General features: G+C 42.3%; 2 protein-coding genes across 5 annotated transcripts in view; both read right to left on the bottom strand.

Annotated features, from left to right (window-relative positions):
- Positions 1-1,099: 1,099 nt before the first annotated feature.
- fxyd5 (FXYD domain containing ion transport regulator 5) lies at positions 1,100-6,989 on the bottom strand. The gene is made up of 10 exons (XM_026293370.1): positions 6,841-6,989; positions 5,268-5,310; positions 4,107-4,199; positions 3,569-3,712; positions 3,436-3,477; positions 2,761-2,826; positions 2,348-2,377; positions 2,187-2,261; positions 2,047-2,092; positions 1,100-1,725 (listed from the first exon to the last, which is right to left on the bottom strand). The coding sequence occupies exons 1-10, from the start codon at positions 6,892-6,894 to the stop codon at positions 1,701-1,703; spliced, it is 618 nt and encodes a 205-aa protein (XP_026149155.1). The 5' UTR covers positions 6,895-6,989; the 3' UTR covers positions 1,100-1,700.
- Positions 6,990-8,097: 1,108 nt separating this feature from the next.
- Positions 8,098-27,759, bottom strand: part of nphs1 (NPHS1 adhesion molecule, nephrin) — a 37,061-nt gene continuing 17,399 nt past the window's right edge. For 2 of the 4 annotated variants that reach the window (XM_033325625.1, XM_026294189.1), the window contains exons 8-31: positions 27,503-27,606; positions 25,679-25,800; positions 25,317-25,488; positions 23,891-24,048; positions 22,836-22,977; positions 22,389-22,513; positions 22,125-22,293; positions 21,836-21,965; positions 21,505-21,677; positions 20,727-20,867; positions 20,037-20,177; positions 18,564-18,685; positions 17,835-17,994; positions 17,527-17,683; positions 17,009-17,160; positions 14,874-14,985; positions 14,606-14,787; positions 14,403-14,453; positions 13,957-14,079; positions 13,371-13,419; positions 12,655-12,787; positions 11,791-11,869; positions 11,379-11,545; positions 8,098-11,197 (exon numbers count right to left, since the gene is read on the bottom strand). In XM_033325625.1, coding sequence (XP_033181516.1) covers positions 11,108-11,197; positions 11,379-11,545; positions 11,791-11,869; positions 12,655-12,787; positions 13,371-13,419; positions 13,957-14,079; positions 14,403-14,453; positions 14,606-14,787; positions 14,874-14,985; positions 17,009-17,160; positions 17,527-17,683; positions 17,835-17,994; positions 18,564-18,685; positions 20,037-20,177; positions 20,727-20,867; positions 21,505-21,677; positions 21,836-21,965; positions 22,125-22,293; positions 22,389-22,513; positions 22,836-22,977; positions 23,891-24,048; positions 25,317-25,488; positions 25,679-25,800; positions 27,503-27,606 — 3,154 coding nt within the window. In that variant the 3' untranslated portion in view covers positions 8,098-11,107. The remainder of the gene's footprint in view (positions 11,198-11,378; positions 11,546-11,790; positions 11,870-12,654; positions 12,788-13,370; positions 13,420-13,956; positions 14,080-14,402; positions 14,454-14,605; positions 14,788-14,873; positions 14,986-17,008; positions 17,161-17,526; positions 17,684-17,834; positions 17,995-18,563; positions 18,686-20,036; positions 20,178-20,726; positions 20,868-21,504; positions 21,678-21,835; positions 21,966-22,124; positions 22,294-22,388; positions 22,514-22,835; positions 22,978-23,890; positions 24,049-25,316; positions 25,489-25,678; positions 25,801-27,502; positions 27,607-27,759) is intronic. The other 2 variants (XR_003294886.1, XM_026294190.1) reach the window with 2 other exon arrangements.

The following is a 27,759-nucleotide window of genomic DNA, read 5'->3' on the forward strand; positions in this document are numbered from 1 at the left end:
TATACGGTCACTATAAGTCTGTGCTGAAGCGCCTTCAGCTCATTGTAGCATATTATTTTAGCAAAATTAGCTAATTTTGTTTAGCAAACAAACGTATTGGCAGACACAGTTGTTACTGTGCTTCTGTTTTACTGTTCATATTTCAGCACTGTGTTTACAATGTGTTATTTCTAAAAAGTGTAGCATGGCCCAATGAACCTTAACTGCATATCAGCATTTCGGAGTGAGGACAATTGGACATAAATTGCAGCACAAAACATTTCAATTGGTCTGCAATTGGTCTAGCTTACTCTCCACAAACAGTATGACCAACATCTTCTCCATCATTCCCTCTTGTGAAGCCCCACTGCTGCGACACCACTCACCTTTTCAGTCTCTCTCTGTCTGTGATGTATGTGGGAAAAGGAGATGCCTCTTTTTTAAACAACTGGATGATTGTTTTTAATCAGGCTAAACGCATTTTTTGACCTTATGCAATTATTCTAGCTCTTGATATAATATATAATGTAATGTATTAACAAATTAACTGACCTGTCTCTTGATGGAAATACCATATTTAGTTAAATGGCTTTTTTGTTGTCGTTTTTGACTTTTAAAAGGTGATGTCTTCACCGATCATTTATAAATGTGTGTGTGTATAAAAAAGGTGATGTCTTCACCGATCATTTATAAATGTGTGTGTGTATAAAAGCTGTGGGAGGTGGGAATCCGTTATTTGCCAAAAAAAAAAAAAACTCTTATGTAAAATACTTGTATTTTATAATCACATTGCAGAAAGGAGTTTAAATTGGGATTTAAATTTAAAGACTTATATACACTTCATATACACTTATAGACACTGTAAGCAGATCAATACATGTATTATTTGTGCCAGAATACGATTCCAAAATGCAACTATATGTTATGAATTAGTTCCATTTGCACAACTGCAGGCTTCTTTGGTTCTGGCAGTAATTAAAACAGTGAATACAACGCCGTGTAGCTGTTCTGATCTTGGACTGTGTTTTATTCTGACATGAATTGTGTTATAAAATCTGCTTGGATTCTACCAGTTTGTTGCTTCCATCATTTTGATGCCATATGGATGCAAAGATGATGCGCCAGTGAATCTTGTTTAATCAGGGGCTTTACTCACTTACAACCGCAGAGCCTCTAAGAGGCTTATCCACCCCTTAGTGAACATCACATTTTTGTTCAGTTTGAAAGTGTAGAGTGTACAGGGAGAGGAGATGACCCAGCTTGGTTTTTAGGTGCTGATAAAATAGATATTGTGGGAGACCGTCAAATACGGGATGCTGTGAGGTTATTCTGTAAGATATTATCTCAACAAATGTCATTAGAAAACAAGCCTGCTTCATGGTTAAAGCTGTGATGAAATTTGAATAAGCTCTTCATTATTTGCCATAAATAATCACTTCACTTTGTAAGTTTGGTTTTGTCAAATATGGTATAGAAATAACACTGACAAAGGTTAGCTTGGTGATGGTTCCACTTTTTTCATTTGTGTCTGTGTGATTCATAATTTTCTTATTATCCGATAACTTTCTATTACTCGTTGTATTTATATGACACTGTTAATAAGCAGCATGCAGTCACAGCTACATGTTTCCAGGTGCTGGTTGAGTGTTTTTTTTTTTTCTCTTGAGAGACTCATGGTTGGTTTCTTGCAGCTTGTATCTCTCTCTCTCTGGCTTTCTTCTCTATCCTTGGACGACCCGATATGTCCTAGAAAACACACAAAACATTTTAAGAATTAACCACATTCTGGTTTGTGGTGGTCATAGTTTGTCCGCTATGGCTTCACCCAATTTAATCCTAATCTTTTTTATCTATTAATGGTCATGGACATTGCGGTCAGCATTCTGTTGAGCTCCTGTATATCTGACTGTGAGCCATACATCATCCAGTGTGTGATACAGATGACTTAAGTCGTACCCAACAGCACGATATAAGCACAGCTACTCTCCAAACACAACAGACTAGAATTTTGTCACGTTTGTCTGTGAGCTTTCATTGTCTTTCAAGGTGAAGTCTGTAAACACTTACTTTGATGACCTCCCGTGACACTTGGGTAGCCGGCAGACCTTGCCACCTACAGTTAGACATAAGCAAAACAGTGATGAAGGCGGCTGAATATAATTACAGAGATAACCCAACACAAAAGTGGCTTTTAAAGTCATACTTACAGCTAATGATCATTATGCCCACAACAAAGAGGAATGCTGCAATGGACAGGCCAGCATAGCGCAGTCGCTCATAATCTGGACATATGAAACACAAGAGAAACACTCAACAACACACACAACAGGTGATCCCGACACAAACACAGTCAAATCAAACTTCTTACCATAGATGAAATTTTGGTCCCACGCTTTATCTATGAGAAGTGAAAGCAGAAAGAAAAGTAGTGAATTAAGTTTGACTGTGGAACAGGAGACCTCTAAAGAAAAAAAATAAAAAGATCACCATGACACATCTGCTGGCCCCGCTGACATGCTGTTGATGATGTATCAAAGCTACACCTATTATAAGCCAGCACAGCACGAAGACATAAATATCTTATCTCTTCTTGCATAAGGTACAATCAAGCATTAATCTGTTGGCAAGAGTGAAAATAAGGGGCTCGATTCTGCTGCTCCATCCTGGGTTTTGCTTAGAAGACAGGGAATTGTGATACAGGCAGTCTGCCACGAGATAACGATGAAACTGTGATGCCTGTGGCATTTAAGGTAACTATGGAGTGGGAAAATTTTTAGTTACCCCAGACAACAGGTTGATTCCTTCCTTCTTTGGTGGTTTTTGCAGTTACAGATGCCACCGTGGATGCTGAAAAAAAAAAAAGAGTAAAAACAATGGTTCCCTTGGCTTTTTGTTTTTTCTTTTCTCCCTTTCCTTCTCTGTTTAATATTTATGAAGTTATAAGACAGACTTTAGAATGCAAGAGGTTAATTTTATATATTGAAGCATATTTTTGGGACATATTGACTTCTTATCTCTGTCAAAGACGTCCAAACATAATTACTCATTAAATACCAGGTACAGTCCTATGACAAACTAAATTTTAATTGAATTTGTGAATAGTTCTGTGCGATGACTCTCAGAGGAAATTTAGGCTGACACTTTTAAAAGCATATCAGAGCTATCTGTGTCTTGCTCACTTTAGTTCTCTTGCTTTCCCCGAGTGCAGTAAAATTCATGTATATCTCAACAAGGACAGGGAGTTTAACGTTTTCTAATTACCTCATAATTAGTTTTAAAGCTTTCTGCATTCATGATGGTATAAATTTCATAAGCCTTTGCTATTTGTGTGAGGGCTTATTGGTGTGAAGGGACATCATAACCTACTGCAGTGCTCACTGTTTATCTACCAGCCAAAGTCAATGGCTCCACCAACTGGGCGTTCAAACACGTGACAGACAGTGTGAGGACTCTTACCTAGAACAGTGCTGGGCTTTGTAGTCTGTTCTTCTTCTGGAGCTAAAGGAGAAAATCATGATAAAGATGAACGACCTCAGGGTAAATGGAGCTTGTTAGAGCGATCTACAGCACTAATGACACACCAGACTACCTGTTGATGTCTTAATTTCTGATGTGGTGGTGATGATGTTCGTGTGGTTGCCTGTGCTCAAGTGCTGGTCTGTGGTTTGTGCAACGGGGGAGGTTTCCGGGGAGGAGTCAACATCTCTAGTGATTCGGTTCCCCCCTGTTCTTTCTGTTACACCAAGAAAACAAGCAGCTTAGAACTGACAAGTAGCTGACATATGTATTAGAGTTAGGTAGATATATAAATACACAACAGATACTACCAACCCACGATGATGAGCAGGGTGAGCTTAAAAATTATGATGCAGTGTCAAATGAGGTGTGAATGTTTGTCAGCCCTGTGAAAACACTGGCCCCTTCACTAAAGTACCAGTACTACAACATACTTTTACTTAAGTGACGTTTTCAATACATTCTTGCTACTTTTACTACAATAAAGGATGTGGTCATTTCCTACCTCCACCAAAACCACAGATAAGATGGATTGATAGATAGGCAGAGACAGAGAGAGACTGAAAAGGTAGTCGTGGTGGTATTTCTCAGAAAAGCCACGAGAATCGTACCAGTGGGAGCCAGACCGGTGGCCATTGTTGTCATGTTTTCCGTCTTGCTGTCCACAGGCTCCATTTGATCTGTGGGAGCCTGAGCCCTTGACGCTGTGGCAGAAAAGGACACATTAATCACCAAAAGACACAAGTGAAGTGAAGCCTCGTGTTGAGATCGCAGTAAAGTGCACTGTACAGGAAGAACAGTGACAATCCCAAACAATGGTGTGATGTAGTCATGGCAGAGGTCACACTTGAGAATGTGTTTGTCCCGTGCAGGAGAAAGAGGCCAGCATGCATGCTGAGAATATGTCACAGTAATAGTGCTGTGAGTGGGCAGAGCGCCACAGCTACGAAGACGTAGCTCTTACAAAACCTCTGGTTACAACAGAGCCGGATTGTTGTGTGAGACAACAGGACAGTGAGGCCATTGTGTGTTTACTCACTCAGCACCTTCCAATTAGTGCTGAAGCTCTACAAAAGCTCCGCTTACTTCGGCTAATGCTCTGATTTCAGCTACTTTAATGAACCACATTAGGGGTCTTGAAGTTGCCTTAAATAAGATTTTACACATTGTTTGATAAATCAAGTCAAAATGGGACAAGAGCTGTTGGTCTCTAAACCAGGGGAGAGCAACTCCGACCCTGTTTTCTGACCATGCCAGCGCTAACCACGGCTGATTACCTGGATCAGGTGTGCTCAGTCAATCATGAGATACCCATTCACTTTGTCTTCCCCTACTCCACCCTTTTCCTGGTTGGTATCCTCCAGCTTCTGATTGGTTGAACACACCTGACCCAGGTAATCAGCAGTGTGTAAGGCAGGATAGCTGAAAAAAAAAAGATCTAGGGCTGTGACCCTCGAGGACCAAAGACTGGCCCACCCAGTTTGCTCCTTACAGCCCGTCTCTTGTTAGTCCAGGTTCTTTACACCGTGTTGTCAAAATATGGTTAATAAATTAGCCACCTGCCGCCCAGCAATGGTTATAGTCATTTCAAACAACTAGCTGGTGCTTTGTAGTTTGCATTTACCAGACATGAGCAGTTTGGTTTGCCAGGATTTACTCATTAGCCTGTTGTGCTTTGGAGTGGAGGCAGCGTTTTGTAGAGCGAACACACATAGTTTAGAGAAAATGGTTTGTGACCCAGATGTAGGAGCCACGTTGAGTTTTGTACTCACCTTTTAACATGACAAACAGGAAAAAGGTCAAAGCCAAATGCATCTGAAAGAAAAAGCATTTCATGAGAAGAGCAGGTGCAGCTGATCTAGAAAAGCTAAAGTGTAACTCTTCAGCACAGCCTGTGGTTATAATACATGTAATTAAATGCTCCCAGACACTTTACTGTGAAAGTCCCAGTGACTGTAGTAATGCTGACATCTCTTGGTGTCACACCAGCAGCATGAAGAGTTTTAATCTGAGGGACGGTTTGGTTTTTTTACCTTGAGGCATGGATTTCTTTTTTCAATCAACATCGGTATTTATTTTTCCATGTTGCTCCTCGGGGCCACTGCACATTAACCTATGTAATCTCTACAAAAAGAAACCCAGACACCCCCCACATGTATATTAGCCGACTCCATAATTGAAGGCAGTAGGCATCTGTTGCTGAAGACTACACAACATCCAGACAAAATGTCCGCTCATTAGCTCGCAGAAAGATACCGTTAATTTACACAATATCTCTTTAGCCATGATAATGATGTTCTAATTGTTTTTCTAGGTCATGGCTACAAGGCCAACACACACAGAATGCTAAAACAAATGGGAAGCAGGAAGCATTCACTCGGATGTATTTTGTACAGTGCGAATCAAAGAGAGGAAGATTTACTCGTTGAGGTTAGCACCACATGGCCACTTTTCCTTCCTCCTAACGCACACAGGCAACATCACCCACACTCCTCAGACAGCATGCACCAAACAGACTCTCACTTTGAATGTCAAACTTTACAACGGCTGTTTGTTTTTTTTTTTTCCATTTGTCAAAAATGAGTGTTCGATGTTGTGCATTGTGTAATGCAGTTCTCCCACACATATCTGTGTTGAACCTTGTGGCACTATTGATCAAACTTTATCCTGTTTTTTTGAGTTTGCAACTGTCACCAATTAAAAAATGGCAATGGAGGATGTGTCAAAACAACTCTTCCTAACATAATGAAAATCCTGTACCGGTACGCAACATCGCCTGAATCAGTGGAAAAACATATTTCTTCCTCCCCCTCACAACATTTTGCCCCCAGCTTGAAACACACAGCTATGGAAGTCGGTAAAAACCTGCCCATTGTTGTACGAGTTTGATAGCAACACAAAGACCTACAGCAAAGGCAGGTAGGGTGAGAGATGAAATCCTTGGCCAACAGCTCGGTTAGAATCCACCCCCAGCATAAAACGAATCTCAATCTTTGACCTATCCTGGTGGCAGCTCGTCCTCCGGGCTTGGAACAGCGTGACAGGTGAGTGTTTGTGGCCGTCATGAGCTGTGACAGCTCAGATTAGCAGGTCATGCCAATCTTCATTTCACTCCAGAGCATATGTCAAGATGAGGCCTGTTTCCCTTGGGCTGTAGAGGCGTCTTTCCCTTCCCCTAGCCTGACCCGCCTGCCTGTTTGTCACATCTAGCACTCTCACTCACTCTCCGTCTGTCTGTTCATCCGTTTGTCTGTCATTCTCCATCAATCTCTTCTCGGTCGGCTTCACCAAAACACCCTTCAGCCCTCTGATATTTAGTCACCCCTACAGACTATATTACCTTACCTTAGTATCCATCCTGTAAGGTGCCTGAGTCCAGAGATTTATCCACGAGCTCATAATCCACAATGCCTTCCTGTGTAAATCACTTCCGAAAGGCTGATGGGGTAACTGCTAACCAACCACACCCATCTCGCTCACCATCACTACTTCCTCATCCGCTTGTCTGAACTCTAATTCAGTCTCTCACTCACCCACTCATTCTCATAACATGGCCTCCTCCGTCTTGCTCTCTGCCTTCCAGTTTTGCACTCTCACTCACTGTGCTGTGATCTCTGTCTGCAGCTGTCTCTTAGCATGGTGGCTTGTCGTCCTACTTTATTTCTGTATTCCCTACAGCGTACAGTCTCTGCTACTGCACCCATGTGTTTGCCTGTCTGTCATTCTGTCTAGCTGACTCTATATTTCCATGTTTATTCACTCTTTTCTGTCCAAAGGTCCATCTGCCATCTGTGTCCATGCTGCCATCTCATAAACATGAAATTAATGACCTTGTGAAAAGATTGCTAGTATATTTGTATTCACACACAACGGAGTACAGTATATATTGGAGGAAATTTTAATTATATGACTTCATTCTTACTGTTGAAAACTTTTATTCAATATCATCCAAAAAGCAAATGATATTTCATGTTTAAAAAAGATCTCTGTTTTGCAACTGAGAACTTTATTTATAGAAGATGTCATTAAAAAGCCTCTATGTAAACACCCCCAGACTCTTTTACATAGTAACACAGAAAATTACAGGCTCTGCACTGATCACAATGAATTTAAACACAAAAGACATGACTTGTGTGTGCGAATGTGACCCCACAGCGTTACCCAACCGAGAAGCACAAACCCAGACTGTTACAGCAGACAAAGCCTGCAATTCATCCCAGCTGCCAGAGGACAGTGTTTGTCCAGAGAGCTGCTCTCAGATCAGCTTGTCACAGTCACATTTCTGTGGTCTGTCTCTAAAGAAGCACTTTATAATAAGCATCTTTAATACAACTTGCATTGTGACCGTCCTCGGGTTTTCCTCGGTTTTTTTCAGACATAAAAGATAAAATTAACTTTATTAGATTCTGTCTAACATCACACACCTACAGTACGCTTGTAGTACATGATCACAGCCAATTTACTGAGATAAGGTAACCTTGAAAATTATAAGTAACCAATAACAATCTGCTTATACGTGACAAATATGATCACAAGAATATCAATCTGTTTATGAATGTGATGCAATAGCTTGTTCCTGTCTGGATATTTACAATTCATTACTTGGTAGTTTAGTCAGTTTATTTTCCCCCACCAGACGAGATGTGCATACACATTTACAAATAAAGCCTATATTAAACGGGATCTTTTAAAAGCAATAGTCAAGCAAAAGATATATCCAGGATTAATTGGGACTTGAAAAAGAAAGGTAAGAACAGAAAGGCCAAGAGAAGGTGACGCCGGTAAACGTTTAAAATTAACCACACACTATTTTAAGTAGAGACAAATGTGGCCTGGAAATGTGCAGTGTTTTAATAAAGATAAAAATCTGAAACTCTTCTAGTCATTATGCTCTAAAACCATGTCGCCCTCTCTGTGGCATATTTTGGACTTTCCCCTTTCCACACTGTCTGATACAGAAGGCATGCTCAGGCATCAACACCTCATGAATCACATCAACACGCTTTCTGCTCTGCCCTTATCAAAATTAACAATTCATTGTATTTTTACTTCCTAGTCATTTTTCATGGATTACCGTTTATTTATTCAGTTGCATTCTTTTCTCCACACTGGAGTGCATATTATATCCTCACCGCTGACAACAGGAGAGCAGTACCACCAAGTGACTCATAATAAAATCATGTTCTAATCTGTGAAACCTGCAGTTGCCTTCGATTTGGTTTCTATTTTGCTCAAATTAAAAAATCTTAATAATGAGAGCAGTGAAAGGGTTTGCAGAAATTTGACTTAGCTTCCCACTGGTAGCAAAACCCGTTAGAGTGATGAAGGAGTATTATTCAATCTAATATGTTGTTGTTTTTTTTTTTTTCATCCAGGAGTGGGGTTAAAAAACTATATGTGGAAAACACCTCTAGAGGTGAGAAAATTAAAGTCTCTTTATTTGGTTCTCTTTTGTTTTAATTGTGTATTCATGCAGCCTGTGTGTTTGCTGAGATTCGTCTGAACACAACATATAAAAAGTGAGGAGCAATGGAAGCTGACATTGAGCTGTCAGGTCTTCACTTAAGCAGATTATCATTCCTGCCTGAGCTGAAATGAATGCATCATGAACAGGCTTCAGTACGAACACAGCAGTCAGCTTGACAGGACCTTAAACAATTTGCTCAGTAATGAGACAAACACACCTTGACAGCCTATGATGGAGAATAACGAGTCTAATTGAGGGAAAGCAGCTCAGTGAAACACTGAGATTTATCATCAGACAGTGAGGCCTCACCAGAAACCACCAGATGGTCAAACAACCTCACCAGGATTTCAATTCCTGGATACTACAGTTCCTTAGCAAAAAAGTGACGCTGTGTGAACTTTGGTCCAGCAAAACAACAACTCACATTATAGCTTTGTCAAAAAAAGGGAAAAAAAGAGGATTACATTTCTATATAGGAACAAATAAATGAAGATGGACCTGTTGTCTGTGCAGAGCTGTCTGTGTTATGTGTGTGCTCATGAGGCTGATGTGACAAAACATGCTGGAGGGAAAAAACTGAATGTGGAAGCAGAAAGAGGATGCGTGCATAACAGCTCTGTGTACAAATATAGAAAGAGCCCAGTCACTATTTCTGTACACAACTAAGAAGCAGGAACCAAAAAGAGAAATGAAAACTTTGAGGAAGTTTCTAATATCTACACAGTAAATATTAAACTCTGAAGTTACACAAATACACAGCGTTATTAAAATACTGGAAAACACCATCCGTCTGTGTCGGTGGTCACCAAGAGCCCAGACTTTAAGGCTCTGGGATGACCTCTGAATGAGTCTAGTTGAGGAAATCCTCTAGCTCTACTTCCTCTACTAACTTTGGATATAGCCTGACTTTTCATCTAGCACTATCACCAGGTCCAAACTGGAATATGTCCAATACTTGTGTAGTACTTTTAACCAGACACCTGCAGAATAGTGGTATTCCCATCAGCCTCAGGTGTACTTTGCACAAAGTGCTAATTAGCAAACAGGAGCATGCTAAAATGCTGAATATTAAACCTGCTAAATGTGCATGTTAGCACTGTCAAATTGCCTTGTAATAATTTTTTTATTAAATAGTTAGAGTTGGTTCTATCTAACATGATATAAAATCTACTTTTTATTGGATTTTATGTTTGGCTTTAAATATAATAAACAGTTTGCTGGCTTGTGTAACGCATCTCTGGTTATTCTTCTTCTTCTTACTATTAGTATCATCATCATTATTATTGTCATTATTATTATTATATGTGATGCGAAGTAAAAGTCAACAGTGAACTATAATGAAAAACAATTTGCATAAAAATAAAAACCAAAGGAAGAGGAGAGTGGATTTTTTTTAGCAGCAGCCAAAGTTTGGCAAAGCGTCTGTATGGTTTTTTCTACCACTGACGCTGTGAGCTGAGAGAAAACTGGATTAGCGTCTGGTCCTAGATATGGCCTTTCATGCTAAATACCACTGTACTATCCCACTGTAGGGATTCTCATGGTCTAACTGTGAGGTCTGGGTCTCCGTTATCAGAGAGAAGAGGGACAAGCCACTGTCTTCTGTTTCTGGTACATGTTGGAAAATATTAACATCAGATGTTAGGCAAAAAGAATGATGTCTGCTTGGGTGGCACTGTAAGTCTGAGCTGCCTCTGCCCCAGTGTCAACCACAATGATGCCAATCTGCTCCTGTCTCCGAGCGTTTATGATTTATGTCTGCCTGCAGGCCGAGGCGTGGGTAACGACCAGAACTTGGCTCAGAGAAACAGGTTAAAGGTGAAAGAACAAAACGAGGTCCAAGGAGGAGCAGGAGCATGGAGTAAGAGCACTGTGAGAATTAGATAAGCTGGTGGCCTAAAAAAGCTCTGTGCTAGAAAAACATGCAAATATGGTACCAGCTTTTTGACATGAGGTTACTGAGACTTTCAATTCATTTCATTTAGAAGGTCCACTCCTGTAACGCGTTCATTCCCCGTGACTTGCAAAGTAATGTCCAAAAAGAATAAAATAAATTGAATATCTGCTGTACAACGCTTTTCTTGATTACTGCTGCTGAGTCTAAAGTCCTGTCACAACGTATCTGTTTGCTACGACTTTCTCATTCTAGACTAACTCGCCTCGTAGCTCAAAGGGAAGATCCGACTCTCTCTGTGGCTGCTGATCGTCCACAAACCCTCTCACTTTGTCAGGACCCTGCTGAGAAACAGAGTCCATTTCAGTTCCAGTATATACACTACAAAGCTATATATATATATATATATATATATATATATGTATCATCTACCTGTATTGTTAATTCATTTATTATATCAACCAGCTTAATTAATATATCAAATAGGTGCTTTAATTAAAGCTCTGGCTGTTGTTTAGTGACCTGGGGGTAGGTTGGTGGTCTCCAGTCAGTCCTTTGAGGAGGCAATCTGTGGTCAAACAAGGATGGGGGGAAAGGAAGACAGGGAGTGAGGATGTCCTGGTACAGAGCCCCGTCTCTTACATCTTCATACAAATGGCTGTGAGAGTCCACAGGGAGGTGGGGCACATCTTCGAGGGTACATGGCATACACAGAAAAAGCATAAACATCAACAAATACAACTACAATATTTCAAATTTAATGTACTTCAACAATTGCTAGTGATGAACATTCAAATAAATACAAAAATACTCTGGGCTGCTTACGACTAATTAAAAAAAAAAGGCAGCTCCTATGTGGCTCTGACTGGATCATATTTTAGACATGAGGTGTTTACTGTCGCCTTGTTTACTTTGGTGTATATTTGTGTCTCACCAAACCTACGTGTTTCCTCAGGGTGTGGACTGAGTGTCGGCATGTAGTCACCGGCAGGGTAATAATAGTGGGAACTTTCCTGAAATTAGCGAAACAGAGGCGATAGCATCACATCAGCTTTGACCTTCAGATGAATGACAATGCCATATGTTTTACAGATGAGCAGAGGGCGCTGCACTAAAGCTAAGAAAATGTTGTTTAGCCTCCCTCCTGCTGCCTTCTTCTGACTAATGGTGATATTTACAGAATGAGCTGTGATTCATTTCAACACTATGTGGCCCACCTCCATTGTACTACACACATATGTGACAGACTGGCATGTCAGACTTGGGAAAATAAAACTGAGAATGTGAGCAGTAAAGGGGGAAGCTACCATGAGCAAACAAAAACAAAACTTCTTTGGTAATTTGGCTGAACCGACCCTCACAGGCAGGTTCTGTTTGAAACTGGGGGTGAGATAAAGCCTTCCTCCATGGGGATTGCAGGTTTCATTATACCCCATCCTGACAGCACAGTGCTATTTGCTTCATTTTACCTCACTCAACAGTTTTCTCCAAGGTTCAAATCCTCCTTGGCCTTTTTAAAGTACAAAATGATAATTTCAGTGAGATCGATGAGTATTTTGAATGCTAATTGTGAGGTATTGATCTGTGTTCCTTCTCTGTGCACAGCTAAAGGTTTCATTAGTTTATCTGCCCATTTTCTTTGTTATGGCAAAATTCTCCACTTCCTCTCCTGTCAGATCCCTTCACCCCCTGCCTAACCTCTTTCCTCCACTCATGTGTTTACTCAACTTTCTCTGTCTCTGCAGATTTTCTCAAGTGCCCTTTTCTTTCCTCTCATCCCGCTCGTTCCCGGCCTTACCGCCGCATAGCCCTCATAGACATGGCTGTCTGTGTCCGATCCAGAGTCGATGAGGAGGGTGCGTTGGGCTGCGATGTTGATCTTTTCTCTGCTTTCATAATTATTGGAGTTGCTTACAGTTGACTGACTGGACCTACGTGAAGGAATCAGATTTTGTCAACTATTTGATTCTTTTTCCAAAAAGAAAACTCTTATTCCTTAAACCCTGCTGTTGTCACTTTTTCAAAAGTTAATATGTGATAACGTTGGTTTTCCTCCATATAATTAACTAAAAATGACACGGATGTTTTCCCTACTGTAAGTGTAAAATATATGTTAATATGTTGGAAACAACTAAAAAACCGATGATCATTTTATTCCTCATGCTTTATAAAAAACAGAACGGGTCAATTTGACCCGGGAGGACAAAAGGTTTGGTTCTTTCTGTCTTCAGATTTGCTACATATGAACCAGCAGCAATGCACAACACCACACAGCACCCTTATCTTCCTGCACCCATTCAGTTCTTAATAAAAATGCATCAGCTGGTAAATACGTCTATTTATTGCAGGATTTTGGAGCAGTTTTGATGACACTAATATAAATGGATATTGACAGATACTTGTTGTTTAGCCTGCTTGGCTGTTTTAGTAGCTGGGTCAGCCAATGGCTCAGACTCCTTAAAGTGAATTGGATGTGTGTCTCTTTATTACTTGTACTGCAGGGCCCTTACTTACCTCTTCTCTTCATTCTTCTTTCCATTCAACATGCTGCCTGCTTTAACCCCTGCAGGGGGAACAGACATTGGAGGAAATTAGAACTTGAGGAGGGAAACACCATCTCATAAGCACTGAAATTGATCAGAGCAATAAAAAGGCCACACAGTGAGTGAATAAAAGAGAAGTAAGTTGTGAAAAATCTATGGAAAAACCAGAGGCCAGAGGAGGGTGAAGAATGAAAAATAAAAGATTGAGTGGGAGAACTTGACAGTCAGACTTAAGACCAAATAGAAAGAGACAGATGGAGAGATAGAGGAAGGACGTAAAGCCAGTAAATGAGATAAAAGATATGGACGAAACACAGAAGTGACAGCTTTGAAGGATGAATGTGGCAGGAGGTTGAGGATTCAGGAACGAGCAGGAGAGGAGGCACAATAGACAGTTAGAAAGAAGGACACGAGGACAGAGAGAGAGGCTGAGCTGACAATTGCGTCACGGTTCAGACTAATCTCTTTAGAGTTTTGCTAAGGAATGACAATACAATGAGAGAAAGTGATGGATGTCACACTTTCACAGCCGCGGATGAAAAGACCATTATGGCTACCTGTCTGGCCTTGCTTCTTTCTCCACCTCAGTCCAAAGAAGCAACCCAGTGAATTCAACACCAGCAGGACTCCAAACACCAGCGACAACACTATCGTCAAAGAGGGTGGCAGTCGACCTGCACCTGGCTCACAAAACGTCACAAAAATTAGTTCAGTGCATAACAATGAATGTTAAAAAGGAAGAAATATGGAAATTTTGAGAAGATAAAAACTGACTGAGATGAACCCAACCACTCTCTCAATTGTCTTTATTGATTAAAGACCAGCAGAGGTGAAAAAGGATGGATGGGCGCCATGACAACGACTACTCTCCTAGAGCAAACATTAACAGCCTTGGAGGTGCATACATTAACATGATTTAGCCAAATGAAGCCAGCTGCTGTGCAAACAGCAATTTCCAACTGCCCTTAAGAGCTTGTTCAGAGAGCAGTGATAAAAGACTTACTCTGTGTGGCCGAGTCATCATCTGCTGGGACTCCTTCTTGCTCTGGCCTCTCTAGAAAGTACAAAAGGACAATAACAAAAACCTGCACTCGTGATCCTTTTATTGTGTTAAAAATGTGCACGGTATAAACCATGAACCAGTAGAGTTTTTTTCACCGCCATGGGTATATAACTGAATGGGTGCTGGCATTACTCCAAACTGACCCTTGGTGGTGATGGTCAGTACTGCATTGTTGTCAGCATAGTCACTCTCTCCCATTGCATTGAGAGCATTGACAGAGAAGTTGTAGGTGGTGACAGGTCGCAGGTCGGTCACAGCGAAGGTCGTGGCCATAGGAGGAAAGACGTCCATGTACAGGAAACTAGTCGACTGCTCCCATCGGTACCTGGCAGAAAGAAATTCTATTCTATAAATTATGAAAGCGCTCATTGATTCATTTCCAAAAATGACATTTTCATGATGATGTTTTACCTGATTCGAAATCTTTGGCTCAAACCACCACTGAAGCCGGGGATCCACTCCAGAGTGACTGAGTCATGGGTAACACTGACTTCTCTAAATGATGAAGGAGGATCTGGGCGATCTGAGGGCAAAACAGTCGAAGACAGAAAAAAACAAATGTGCTTTTAAATTTGTTTGAGTAAAACCTTCACTTTCCACGCAGCTATTTGAAAAGTCTTTAGGTCTAAGAAACTGATCTGTAAACACAATTATTACGACCATCAGTAACATTTATAACTATCATAATATTTTAAGTGTGGGAAATTATAATGAAGATAATTACAAATAGCAAGTAAAATAAATTATTAGTGAGCCTCTGAAACCTCTTTGTTTATTCTAATTACAGTTCATTTTAGATCATCTTTTTTAACAGCAACAGCTTTGTGTTTCTAAACGTTGGCGCTTTGTCGTACGAAAGATCAGAAAACATGGACAGAGCTATGGCCGATACCTCCAAGAACAAAGTGGCTCATTGGCCCAATTTATCCAACCAAAGTCATGGATGTCAAGGATGAAGCCTCTTGATTATCATCAGTATTGTAAACAAAGATCACAGGAGGCTAAACAGGCTTCAGTTTGACACAAGGCACCGTTTCAGTCGAGGTAGGGAAGTGGTTTTTGTTTTCTGGGATCATGGAAAGAAGCAGGGAGGTTTTGTGGGTAGAGGGAGACACAGTCAAGGAGAGGAGGAGCAGAGATAGCTCAGCAGCTACATAAGAAGGGGGTGCTCTACTCGTCTCTGGCTCCAGGCTGAAGCCCGGTTTGCAGAGTAAATAATTCCCACTATCAGCTCCACTCATAAGATTCCAGGGCGAAGAGGTCAGCCTTATTTGGATTTCGTCTCCTTCAAATTCAAAAAGCACCACGCTACGAAAAAAAAGTCTCTCTCTTCCTCTCGGGCTCTAAAGTGATAAGGAAGCATATAAAATGTATTATCACTGTGTCAGATTAATTATGAATATTCACAGAGCTAAGAAAAGAAAAAAAAAAACGAGCCAATATTAGATTGTTTTTTATGGGTTTAATAGTAAACATTAAATGTGTCCAATGATGGCTGTGGGCCGTTGCTGAGAGCAGGATGTTGTTGATAGTGGCTGTGGTGCAAGGATTGGACTGGGAGCTTGAAGAAAAGACTGAGCACGCCTGCAGAGCAAAACATATCACTGCAGCATTATCAAAGGGCAAAATGAAGTAGTGCTACAGGCTCGGCGATAAGGCAGAGATAGAGCAATGGAATAAGTTCCACTCAGGAGCAACAACTATCTCCACTTTACAGATTTTTGCATGTTCAATGACCCACCCACGCTATTGTTATGTTGCTGGAAAAGGCTGATAAACCTTGGACAAAGGAAGCACAGACACAATTATTTTGAGATGCTGCCAAATTAGAACCAAAGGAAGGAACTGAAAAAACATCTCCAAGTACTTGATATGCATAATCTCTACATGCTGCATGCCCTAACCACTGACTGTGATCTTTTGCCATCCATTTAAAGCTGCCTTAGGTGAGTTTTGACCACTAGCGGACAAAAAAACTTGACCAAATACGGATAACAACACAAGCTGCCCATAGTGTTGGTTTATTGAATTTCATTAACAAATTCTTACACAGTGAGCAGCCACAGAAACCAATTTGAGTGAGTATAGAATATATATTTGCCTTTTAGCTCTGGTTTAGTTCACTGACTCTGGGTCTTAACATTACTAGAGTCTTGATTTTCTTCACAGTCCATTTGTTTAATTAGGCTCTCTGTGATTTCAGGCTTCAGGTAGTGTATTTACTGGAAATAAGTGCCAACATTTTGAGAACAGGGACGGTGTGTTGAACAGTGAGACTCAATTATACCATCTATGAGCTGCCCAAAAACAATGAGTGAAAAATTTGTGCTGTGGAGCTCCATATGTGGACGTTCATTTTTTAATCAGTATTACTACAGACACTTAAAAAACACAGTAATGTGAGTCAGTCAGGAAAAGAAGGAAAAGCACCTACAGCATGACTAAGTTTCAGGTTTTTATGATTATCTGAAAAATGCATTGCTAGATAAACACTACTAACACAAAAACACACACACACACACACAGAATGTGCAGTACGTAATTACTTGTGCTGACGAGCTGAATGTCGAGTTTGTCTTCACCAAGTGAGTTGTGAGCGGTGCAGCCAAAGATAGCATAGTCCAGCACAGCGCTCACATTTACTATTCGAACTGTGCTGGTGTGGATGGAGCCCTCCCTCACAGTCAGCTCCTCATACCTGCAGCACACACACACACACACACACACACACACACACACACACACACACACAGAAAAAGAGATAAGTCCTGTGCAGGCAGACAGCACGGATTGTGATGTCCTGCAGATTGCACTAAGTCACCCAATTTCACACATCAAAGAAGCATTAAACAGGTATTTGCATAGTGAAAAGCAAAGTATAACATGCTCTAAATCTGGAATTAGTGGTGAAATAGGAAGAAATAGCAGAAGAATATATCACATCGTGGTCGAAGCTAATCTAATTGTGCGGATTCATCAGTATGTAACCAAATGCTGACAGCAGCACTCAAGTTGCGAACATAATGGCAAGAGAAGAATATAAAATGGAAAAATGCTTTCAGACCTGGGGTTTGCAAAGTCCATACGTGCACCATTTTTTTCCCAAGAGAAGTCAACCCGTGGAATACCCTCTGCCTGACACACTACCTCAGCTGTAGTGGTGCCATCCCCTCTGCTTGCTACTTTCCTCCACTGGATTCCTTTCCAAATCTCTGGTTTGACTAAACAAGACGAGATGGCCATCAGTGTTATTCATGCACACAACACAGGAGTATTTATTGACAGGCTCAAAACATGCACATGTTCCCAAAAATAAGTCACCATGTGTGTTTTGTTCCCCTCTGACACTGAGAATAAATACCACAATCTCACATTGCACTACCAGCTGCACATCTACACTGGCAGGGGGTGCTATGCCATTATTGGCTGTGCACTGGTAAAGACCAGCATGAGCCCGAGTCACATTATAGATGGTCAGAAGGCCTGATTCGTCTTCCTGGGTTTCCTTGCCCATCTCCACCTCCCCTTCTCCCTGCGGAAGACAGAGTGAGGGGGAATAAGTGGAAGACAGCAGCTATCAATACGCAGTCCTCTCCTCCTGGGTGAGGGCTGGGGTTTGGCGGCTGTGCGAGCAAAACAGGTAGGCAGTGAGGGAGAGCTCAGCCGCAAACCATCAGAGCTTGAGGTGGGGACGGGAAGGGCGTCAGGGGAACAAGCTCTGAGGACAGAGAAGGATAATGCCAAGGGTTGGAGAGCCAAAGGGAGAGAGAAAAGGAGGGGCTGTGTAGGTTGAAAGCAGGACACAAAATACTGCCAGGGGGTGGGTTAGACCAGAGAAGGCATCAGTAGATACAGAGACCATGCCACATTGACGAATGTGGCCTTTAGTCACGCAGCAGTAATGAAAGCCATTTTTCTGGATTTGGGCTGAGTGTGGAGCAGGGAGAGGTGGGGAGGAAGGACAGTTAGAGCCAGTGAAATACGGTGCATGTGTGCATTTAGAAAAGCCACAGATAAATGGTAAGAACAGGTAAAATGAGAGAAAGGAAGGTGGCTAGAGGAAATATAATTCAAGGAGTGTGTGTCTGCGTAAGCTCTCACCAGCCATTTCCAGGAGAACATGTTTGAAGTAACAGGGTTGGCATCTGCCACACAGATCAGGTCTGCTGTTTCCCCCACGTTCACAAACACAGGGTCTTTCTCTGCCCTGACACCAGGAGCATCTGAGAGTAAGGAAGAAGAGCAGAGCTAAGACCAAAGGTTAATGTGCCAACTTGGAACAAATCATTTGCCAACCAATTACACAGGCACACTGTGCTGTTATAATTACTTATACTTGTTTGCTTTGAACTCCATCCAAATTGCCTCTGTGTTTCTGATACAGTGTCATTAGTCTTTTTATACTGAAGCAACAACATGGTTTAGTGACATGGCCACCCCGCCAAAATGACCACAGAGCCCCCATTCAGACTGGCCAGCTCCTTGATCTCTCGCTTTATCCAGCTGTTCATCAAATCGTCTCCCTCCTCCTTCGTGTACAGCTCCTCTTCCACTCTTTGTTCGCCTCTACCTCACAAGCCTTTTATGTTTCCCATGGGTGCCATGTACCATGTTGCCAATAAGGCCATTAGTGTCTGCTTGTCCAAACCTACAGCATGTTCACACTTGAAGAACAGTGGTGGGAAACACTAGAGACAGAGACCTCTCAGTTGGTGGAATCCACCCGTGTTGGCCTACTAACCAGATTCGACATTGTTAAGTGGCCTACACCACCAGCCATAAAAGCTGCTACAATTCTCCATACATAATGGATACCTACAACTGTCAAGCCCGGTCACATCAGGATGGCAGAAGCCATTAGGCTTGTACCATGGGCTTAGGTGGAACAGGCAACACTTCCATTATTAAATTATCAGTATGGGGGTAGAGGGCCAAGAGCTCGAGCCTGGGCCTGGGGCAGCAGTAGATGTGCCTCACATGGAGGCCTAATGAATGAGGCATGTTTCCAGGGTCGGAGTTGAACGTCAACGCTGCTGTGAGCATGAATGCATGTAGTTACTGTATGTATGTAGCATATAGATACAAAACCAATGCAAGGTTATTTAGCAAGGATAAATGATGTGGTTGGCTTATGACCCACAGGTATACCTGCACAGGCAGCCTGTTATAATAATAATAATAATAATAATAATTAAAGGACAGCAGCCTGATAAAAAATAATGCTTAAAAAAATACAAATTTCTCAAATAGTTTTGTCTATTTGTGCTACGACCGGTGTTCTGCAGCACTTTATTTATTACCTAGAAAGTATAGTAAATCTTACAACTGCTCGCTACCAAACTGGCTTTCAAACTTGACTCTAAAAATGATGAAAACAGAAAGGGGGGAAAAAAAATGACAGCTACGGTGCCGCTGCCACTTGTCTAAATATATTGGTACTCAATTTTTCATTTTTAGTAAAAGTGTGAAATACAAACATTTTTCCAAGCTGGAAATCGAAAGAAATCAGACCATCGTGTATGGGCGGGAAGATACACGTGTCTGCTTAGTGATTTTCTCTGTGTTGGATCTTACACTGAACATCCAGCTTGATGGAGGCGTTGCCGACGCCCTCATTATTTACACAATTCACCGTGTAAACTCCAGCATCTTTCCTGGTCACATTCCTGATCTCCAGTGAGTGATCGTCTGACCAGTGGTAGCGCAGATCCCTCTCTATTAAAAACACACACACACACACACACACACACGCAAACCAACAGTGTGTTAAGTATTCATCACACGCTCATCAGCGACATGTCCTCTGTCCACTGGTCTCTAAGTGACATCTAATGCTGCATTATTGATTGACCTGGCTTGTTTCCCACATCAAACCAACAAAAGGCTGCAACATCTTCTGTACTAGAGCACATAAATTGTAATAGGTGGACTTTCATATTCAGAATACATGCATTTTATGGTGGTGGCTGTGTACAATGGAGCTACCAGACAGTGAGAGAAAGAAATTGGTCACAGCAGGGCCCTGATGACACTGGCCTGGAGGAGAAGCCAGGTTTAGAAACGTGGTGTTGTACTCAGGGAAACAGCAATCCTCATTTAGACTGCATACATTAGAGCCATAATGAGAATCACATTTGGCAGGGTCCCATGCTGGCTAACCTGCTATGTTTTATTCAGACCCTGAATGGCAGGGCTGAGTGCTTACTTGCTGGCTCAGCTCAACTAGGACCTGGTTTATAGAGCCATCACACAGCCCTGGATCACCTTTGACCAGCTTCTCTCTGTAGTGCAGCCAGATGCAGGAGACCTCCTCTGGGTTAGCGGAGACCAGCAGTGGGATTGTTGCCATGTCATCCTCCACCACCTGGACCTGCGTTGGCTGGTCAGGGCTGAATTGTGGGGGGTCTGACACAGAAACAGCACACATCAGCAGTAAGTTAAAAATTAGACCAAAAAGACTCAGGCCTGCAGAACGAAAAGGAGCAAACAAGAGCAAAAACACACACAAAACATGGTGAGACATACAAAAGACTCAGAGGGAAAACCAGCAGGAAGTCAACATCCCACCAATAATTCCAGATGTACGCAACTTCACACACAGATGATGGGGGTGTGAGGCAACACAAGAGGGAGAGGGACAGGCATTCAAACATGGAGTGACAGTACTGTTGTCCAACTGCAGCTCCACACAAACACGCGGTGACATTCCTTCATGCTCATACACAAAACCAAGCTTTGAAGCTGGCTGCTGCCTGTGAAATGGCATCAAAGACAAACATGACCGTGCAGCAAAGCAAACGCACAATTAGGACACGCTGTTGCTGCAGAGCTCGACAGTAAACTCAAAGACAGGAGCCCGTACACACACTACACGCTGACATTTCTCTGCAGAAAGTATATCAGCCAAGCAGCTTACGTTATAGATCATCACTTGCATCCTTAAAGATTTATGCCAACCACATCTCTTGGTCACTTGGCAAAAATAAAGAAGGTAGCAAAGACACCAAGAAGGAAATGAACAAACAATTCAGTCTCTACTTACAAAGCACATTGAGTTTGAAAAATGTGCTGACCCCCTCAGCGAGCACAGGGCTGTAGGCCTGGCAAATGACCCTCTGGCTGTGATGCTGTGAACTCAGGTTCAGCGACAGAAAACTTTTCACTGAAACGCCACCATACGCTGCCCTCTTGGGTGGCTGCTCCTCTCCCTGGAGCCTAGAACACAAATCCTTAAACTGAACAACAAGGCATATGTCCTCATTTAATAAAGGTATTATACTACAGTTATTAATATTCATTCTGACACTGAATTAGCTATTTCATTTGTGTCATTGTCATTTGCATGGGCCTTTCCATCTCCGGTCTTGCCAAACCTGACTCCTCCTAGACTCCAAGAGATGTTGGCTTTAGGGTTACTACTTCCAGCCTGGCACTCCAGAGTTAGCACCTCGCCCTGACGAAGCTCCTCCTTTGCGGCCGTGATCTTCATACTTATTGCTGTAACTGGAGAACCATCGGGTGCACAAGAAAAAAAATGTAGGAAAAGTAGGGAAACGATAACTACTTTGAATCTGTTCATCCCCTAATGTGCTTTTCTGTTGACTGTTGAGTTAAAGTGGAACAAAGGTCAGGCTGTGTTTATTATGTATTATTCCAACTCACAGTGAACCGTGAGCTTAGTGTGGGCAGAGATGGTCTTCTTTGCCTCGTTTGTGGCATCACAACGGTAGGTGGCCGTGTTGTCACTCGGCGTCAGGCCCAGAACCAGTTCTCGAGCCACACCCCGTTCGAAAGACGTCTGCATCAGTGCATCGGTCACTGCCCTTCCGTTCTAAAACAATAGGGGGCGCTACTACATGCAAAAAGGTGTGCACAGTAGACAGAGCAGATGTGCATATATAGACAGATGTGCATATACAGACTAACCTTGAACCAGGTTAGCTTCCCACTAGGATTCCCTCCAGTGGAGAAGCAGGTGAGATGGACTTTGGTCCCTGCCTGAAGGGGGACGTCTTGATGAGGAGCATCGATCCATACCTTTTGAGGGGGGTCTGGTAAAAAAAAGAAAAAAAGCACCAACAAAATCTTTTAAATCTGGCAATTTAGAAAAACTGTAATTAAAAACACCTTTAACACAAACCTAACACAGGAGGCTTGGAAAATAGTTATAGTGTATATTCTTCAAGCACTTTTCTGTGGTTTGTGACATTTGGAGTTGTATTTAGAATTGACCTTTTCTGAACCATTCCAGATTTATGTGTTCTTGATAAGATATTTTTTTAAAAAGTACCAAATTAAAGCGTCGTCCTTCGTCTTGGTGATTTTGCTATGTTGGTAATGTTTACCAAATCGTTTTTAAAAAACCACACTCACAATAGACACTAAGTTTCATCGTCTGCGTCTTGGAGAAGTGTGTGCCTTTATTAAAGGCCTCACAGGTGAGCTTCAGGCCATCGTCCTCTCTGGAGACCTGGTGGGTCGTGTTGGACAGGGTCATCATCCCACCGTTGTCTCCCTGTAGACAGACAAGACACTTTCATCTGGGGAAGAGACAGCATTGGCCTCTTAGAAGAGAGAGGAAAATAAAAATCTGAGAGGAAAGACAGCCCATATCGGCTTGTCCTGAGAATACAGATGGCAAATTAGCTGCTGTTATAACCGATGTTGTGCATGTCTGTGATAAATAACCATATTCATCTGACTCTCCTGCTTTGCACACTGTTGAGCAAAGTGTAATTTTGCACCTGCCTGACATTGGTCATGCCTATGCAGCACATCTGGTTATTAAAGCCATTATTGTGGTGATTACTGTAAAAGCCACAGTCAGAAAGACTAACAAAGACACTGGACAAGAGCGTCAGTCTTCATTAACCTCACACTGTTTCAGATGCATTAAAGCTCACACACAGCACACTGAGTGCCTGGTGCAAGATCAAATGAAAATGCTGCTGCCAGATGAATAAAGAGCTTGTTTAATAATGCTCATCTTCTGTGTCAGCTTTTATTCACTTTGATCTTATTAACATACACAAAAAAGGAGAAGAGCTGCAGAATCCTCCTTTGGGAATCAGCCACCGATTTATCTGGAGAAGCTGCAGCAGGCCTATTCAGAAACTGCTCATGTTCATAACATTGTCCTTTATCTTTAAAGGTTCACGTGAGGTCAAATTTCATTTTAGTAACTTTTTGTTGGTACCCTGAAGGCAGCGTGGATAGAAGGGCAATGCTTTTACAAATGATTTTTCATGCCTTTCGCCTTGTGTTCACAACAAAACAAACATTCCCCTTTTTAGTATTCTCTTTGTACGAACCAGCATGATCAGCAATTATAACCCAGTGTGTACACTGTCTTGTCTCAGTGTTGTTGTTATTTCGTCTACCAGCTCAGAGAGAAAGACTTCAGTTTCGTGCAGATCGTGCAGTCCCACCTCTTCCATAGCGACAACAGTGGTGTTGAGCTCCTTGTAGCCCAGCCACCAGCGAATCTGGACAGGGGGATTACTGGAGGCGGCGAAGCAGCTCAGATACAACTCCTCTCCTTCAACGGCTGTGAATGAGCCCGACAGAATCACCTGTGCTGGCTCAACTGAAGTACACGCACGCAGACATAGGCGAACATACAAAGACAAGTCAGTAAAAATATCTCCCCATGAATAGCACATTGAACAGCTACGAATTCTGATCACAGTAGCAGCTCGACTATTTTTGGATGTGAAACATTGAGCTGCATCAAGGGTGAGAGAGAAAATCACTTTGAGTGGCAACTTGTTTTCTCAGGAGGTTTTTCAATGTGGTTTCTAAAGTCTGCTTCGTTTTAACCACAGGGGGAGACAGGGTACAATAGCTGCAGGCAAAGTGATGCAGCTGCATAAAGCCTTTGTGGGAATAAAGGGGCTGGGGACGGAGCTGGGAGACATGGAGAAAGAGGTGCCATGTATGTGAATCCTACATGTATGTGCGTCTTTCCCACATGAGACACGGAGCGCGATGCATTTGTGCATGTCACACACAAAGATTATTAAAATCATGGTGCTATATGGTAAAAGAGGCATATTCATATTACACCCCTGAAACTTAACTCTGCCCTCCAGCTTCTGCCACTGCCTAGAGCGCAGTCAGGCAGTCAGCCGCTCATTTTCAACATCCATAAATGGATGACTGGGAGGCATGGCATCAGGGCCTTTTGGGGCTTGATGAGGAAAGGAGGAGCACTAAAATAACTTCAGCCACCTTGACACAGCATGGTCATGAAATTTCTGCGACGGCCGATTCTAATTCAAATCATATTTACATAAAATAGCTACATCAATCACGTAGCATTTCATGCTCTGACTTACGCTGTATGCCTCTGTAGTGGAAATCAGGCTAGTGTTAGACTCGATGTGCCAAGGCTGCTGAATATTAATTCTGTATTTGTTTTATTGTTGCTGAAACAAACATTTTATATTCGGAGAGAAGAGTATAATCTATTAACCATGGGCGTTACTGTCGCACAAAGTGTAGGCTTCACTGCCTCAGGATTGTGCACTGAAGCAATTCAGCTAAATTAGTGTAGCAGCTATGAAAGAGCATGGAGTGATACTAATCTAGAGGCAGTCGGCAATATGGGCTGCAGTTATAATAACCATTAGTTTCATTAATGATATTAGCATTAGAATTTATGCTGGGACAGCAAAAGAGTTGGTTTTGGAGGTAAGACTCTTATTATATTCTTCTGCCTCATGTCCATATCCTTAATAATCCATTACTAAAAGTCTGCCAGGGCTTTATGTGTGTAAGTGTGTGTGTGTGTGTGTGTGTGTGTGTGCGCACACCTCAGTGACGTGCACTATATTAAGCATCATGTTCACTCACAGAGCACAGTGATTGTGCGGCTGATAGAAAGAGGCTGTAAAGACACCAGGTTGACGCTTTCACAGCACAGCACTGCCTGATTATCAGCAGGGGTGGGCTTCATCTTCAGGACACTGCTGGACTTCTGCACCACAACGTCCTCTTCCCAAGTTGTGGACAGAATCTCTCCATTCTGACACACACACACACACACACAGACAAAGCTCCAACAAGCAGCACCAAGAACATGTTTGATTCAGTGAAATACAGAAGCTACTAAAAATGGGAAACCTAAACTGCAAATTTTTCAGCTAAAATGGCTCATTTTGCCAGTGTGACTGCGCGCTACAAAGCATCCTTAACAGATGGTGGTGAAGATTTACCTTGGTCCAGTGGAGAGTGGCTAGGGGGTTTCCACCATATGATACACACTCCAACACGAGCATTCTCCCAGCTTTAACTTCCTCTCTCTCCAGACCCATAATAACTGGAGGCTGAGGGGGAACTGTCAGGGAACAGGAGACAAAAATAAAAAAGGACTTGATGGCACAGAGGGCAATTGAAAACTCAAGAAAGAAGGTGAAAGAAGAAAAGAAGTGCAGTAATTTGGGGACAGGGGGGCGGAGGGATTCTATTCGACCAACATGATAACATAAAAAAGAAACTGCACTGTGATGAGAACACTCTTGGCAATTGACTAGGTAGGATCCCTATTTGTTGAGACAGGGCCAATAAATTGGGCACGTTCAACATGACTGTGGGATAAAAGGTCCAGATATGATGAAAGCATTAAGTATTAAGGGAGCAGTGAGCTGGATCCAGTCCATAAAGCAAAATAACAGATGTTCAAACAGTAATAAGGCAACGTGAAATATGAATAAATTACAGCTCCTTGAATAAAATATATGCAGTAAAATAAATTAGAGGAGGACGGGCCTTTGTTATTGCTGCAATCAGTTTCAGAGAGTAGGCTGCCGACCCTGAGCCCGTGTGACAAATTGGCACCTTGCTAACAATCTGGTTGGCTGAAAATGGCCACTGCGCTGGTTTGATGGGCCGGCATGCTGAGTAAGGCTGCAGCGGTGGTCCCAGATTTTGCAACATTAGCACTCAGCACAGAGCCCATATACTTTAATACAGAGGGGAAGTGATAGGCAGGCAGGGAGGAGTGTTCACCGTCACTGGTGATTGTCCCAACAGCAGCAGAGGCGCCTAAAGTGGACGTGCATAGACAGAGACAACATTAAGGTGTCTGGGCAGCCTGTGGATAATACGGCAGCAGCGGTGTAGGACGCGCCGGCTGCTGAAGGAGTGAGCTGCCCTGTTCCACTTTAATCAACTGCTTGATTTAGTCTTGGGAGAAGCTGGTGAGTAGACTCTTGGGCCTAAACAATCAATTACTCCAACTGATCAACACAGTAAAAAATAAAAAATGAATAGCTACTGTAGCAAACAGTGACACACTCTTTGTGCATTCAACTATAATAGCTTTTATTGTGGCCTTGGCAAATAAGAGGAAAAGGGAATGCCAAATGCAATGAAAAACAGAGACAGCATATGTGTCAACTCACTTCTGTGTGCCGCAGCAGCAATTTCATTATACGCCGTCATGCAGTTTGTGATGGTAACATGAAAGAAAAAGCAGCAGAAACTGCATTCCCTTTTGCCCCAGTGGGTTCTAAATTTAATTTGAGCTGATGAGCACAAAAGTTGCTGGGTTAGTTTTGTAGGATTCATTATTATTAACTATGGTGGCCTGTATTAGTTATTGTATTCAAAGCCTCACTGATAAAATTCATCATGTATTGGTTAACGTACTAAAGACTAAAGGTGTAAATACCTAAGATCTAAACTAAAGTGATTCAAATTCCATAGCAGATGATGGTTTTATGATTTTCCAGCCACTGCTGTGGGGATTTTATAAGAAAACAGTCTCATGCTTTGGGCATATCACTCTCTGCCCACCGGGGGCAGTCTTGTGAAGTGGAGGCAGCAACACTCATGTTGTCTTGAAGTAGGTGTGAATTTGACTTCGGGTTGAATGTCTCTCCGTGGACCACCAACACAGACTGAGTGCACGAGGCCGGATTACCCCAGGGCCTCCCTGACATCGGGCTCCTGTGTGGTCGGGTGTGTTTTTTTTTTTTTCTTTCTTTGAATGAGAGGGGGTGTTGACTGTCAGTTTCCAGACAGGTTGAGACACTCACAGTGCACGTTCATGGTCAGCGTGGTCTCCACCAGCCGAAAAGGGGCCGGGCTCTTGGCGTGACACACCAGCTGCCTCCCATTGTCTGAGCTCAGAGCGGTGACTCTGAGAGGTAACAGAAAGACAAGAAACGATGTGGCGTAAAGACAGAGCACATGGACTCATACAAAGTACTAAAGAAGTGTTCACATCCTTTGAATAAACAGAATCGCTAATAAATGGTCTTACACCTGCCATAATGCTCTTTCCTACACTCGG

Source organism: Mastacembelus armatus, chromosome 16, assembly GCF_900324485.2.
Source record: "Mastacembelus armatus chromosome 16, fMasArm1.2, whole genome shotgun sequence".
Classification (NCBI taxonomy): Eukaryota; Metazoa; Chordata; class Actinopteri; order Synbranchiformes; family Mastacembelidae; genus Mastacembelus; species Mastacembelus armatus.

Excerpts from the sequence above, each read along its gene's own strand:
- fxyd5 (XM_026293370.1), bottom strand. The coding sequence starts at position 6,894 with ATGAGCTCGTGGATAAATCTCTGGACTCAGGCACCTTACAGGATGGAT. Across the intron at positions 5,311-6,840 it reads CTTACAGGATGGATACTAAG|ATGCATTTGGCTTTGACCTT; the intron begins GTAAGGTAATAT and ends TTTTTCTTTCAG. Across the intron at positions 2,378-2,760 it reads GAATCAACCTGTTGTCTGGG|ATAAAGCGTGGGACCAAAAT; the intron begins GTAACTAAAAAT and ends CACTTCTCATAG.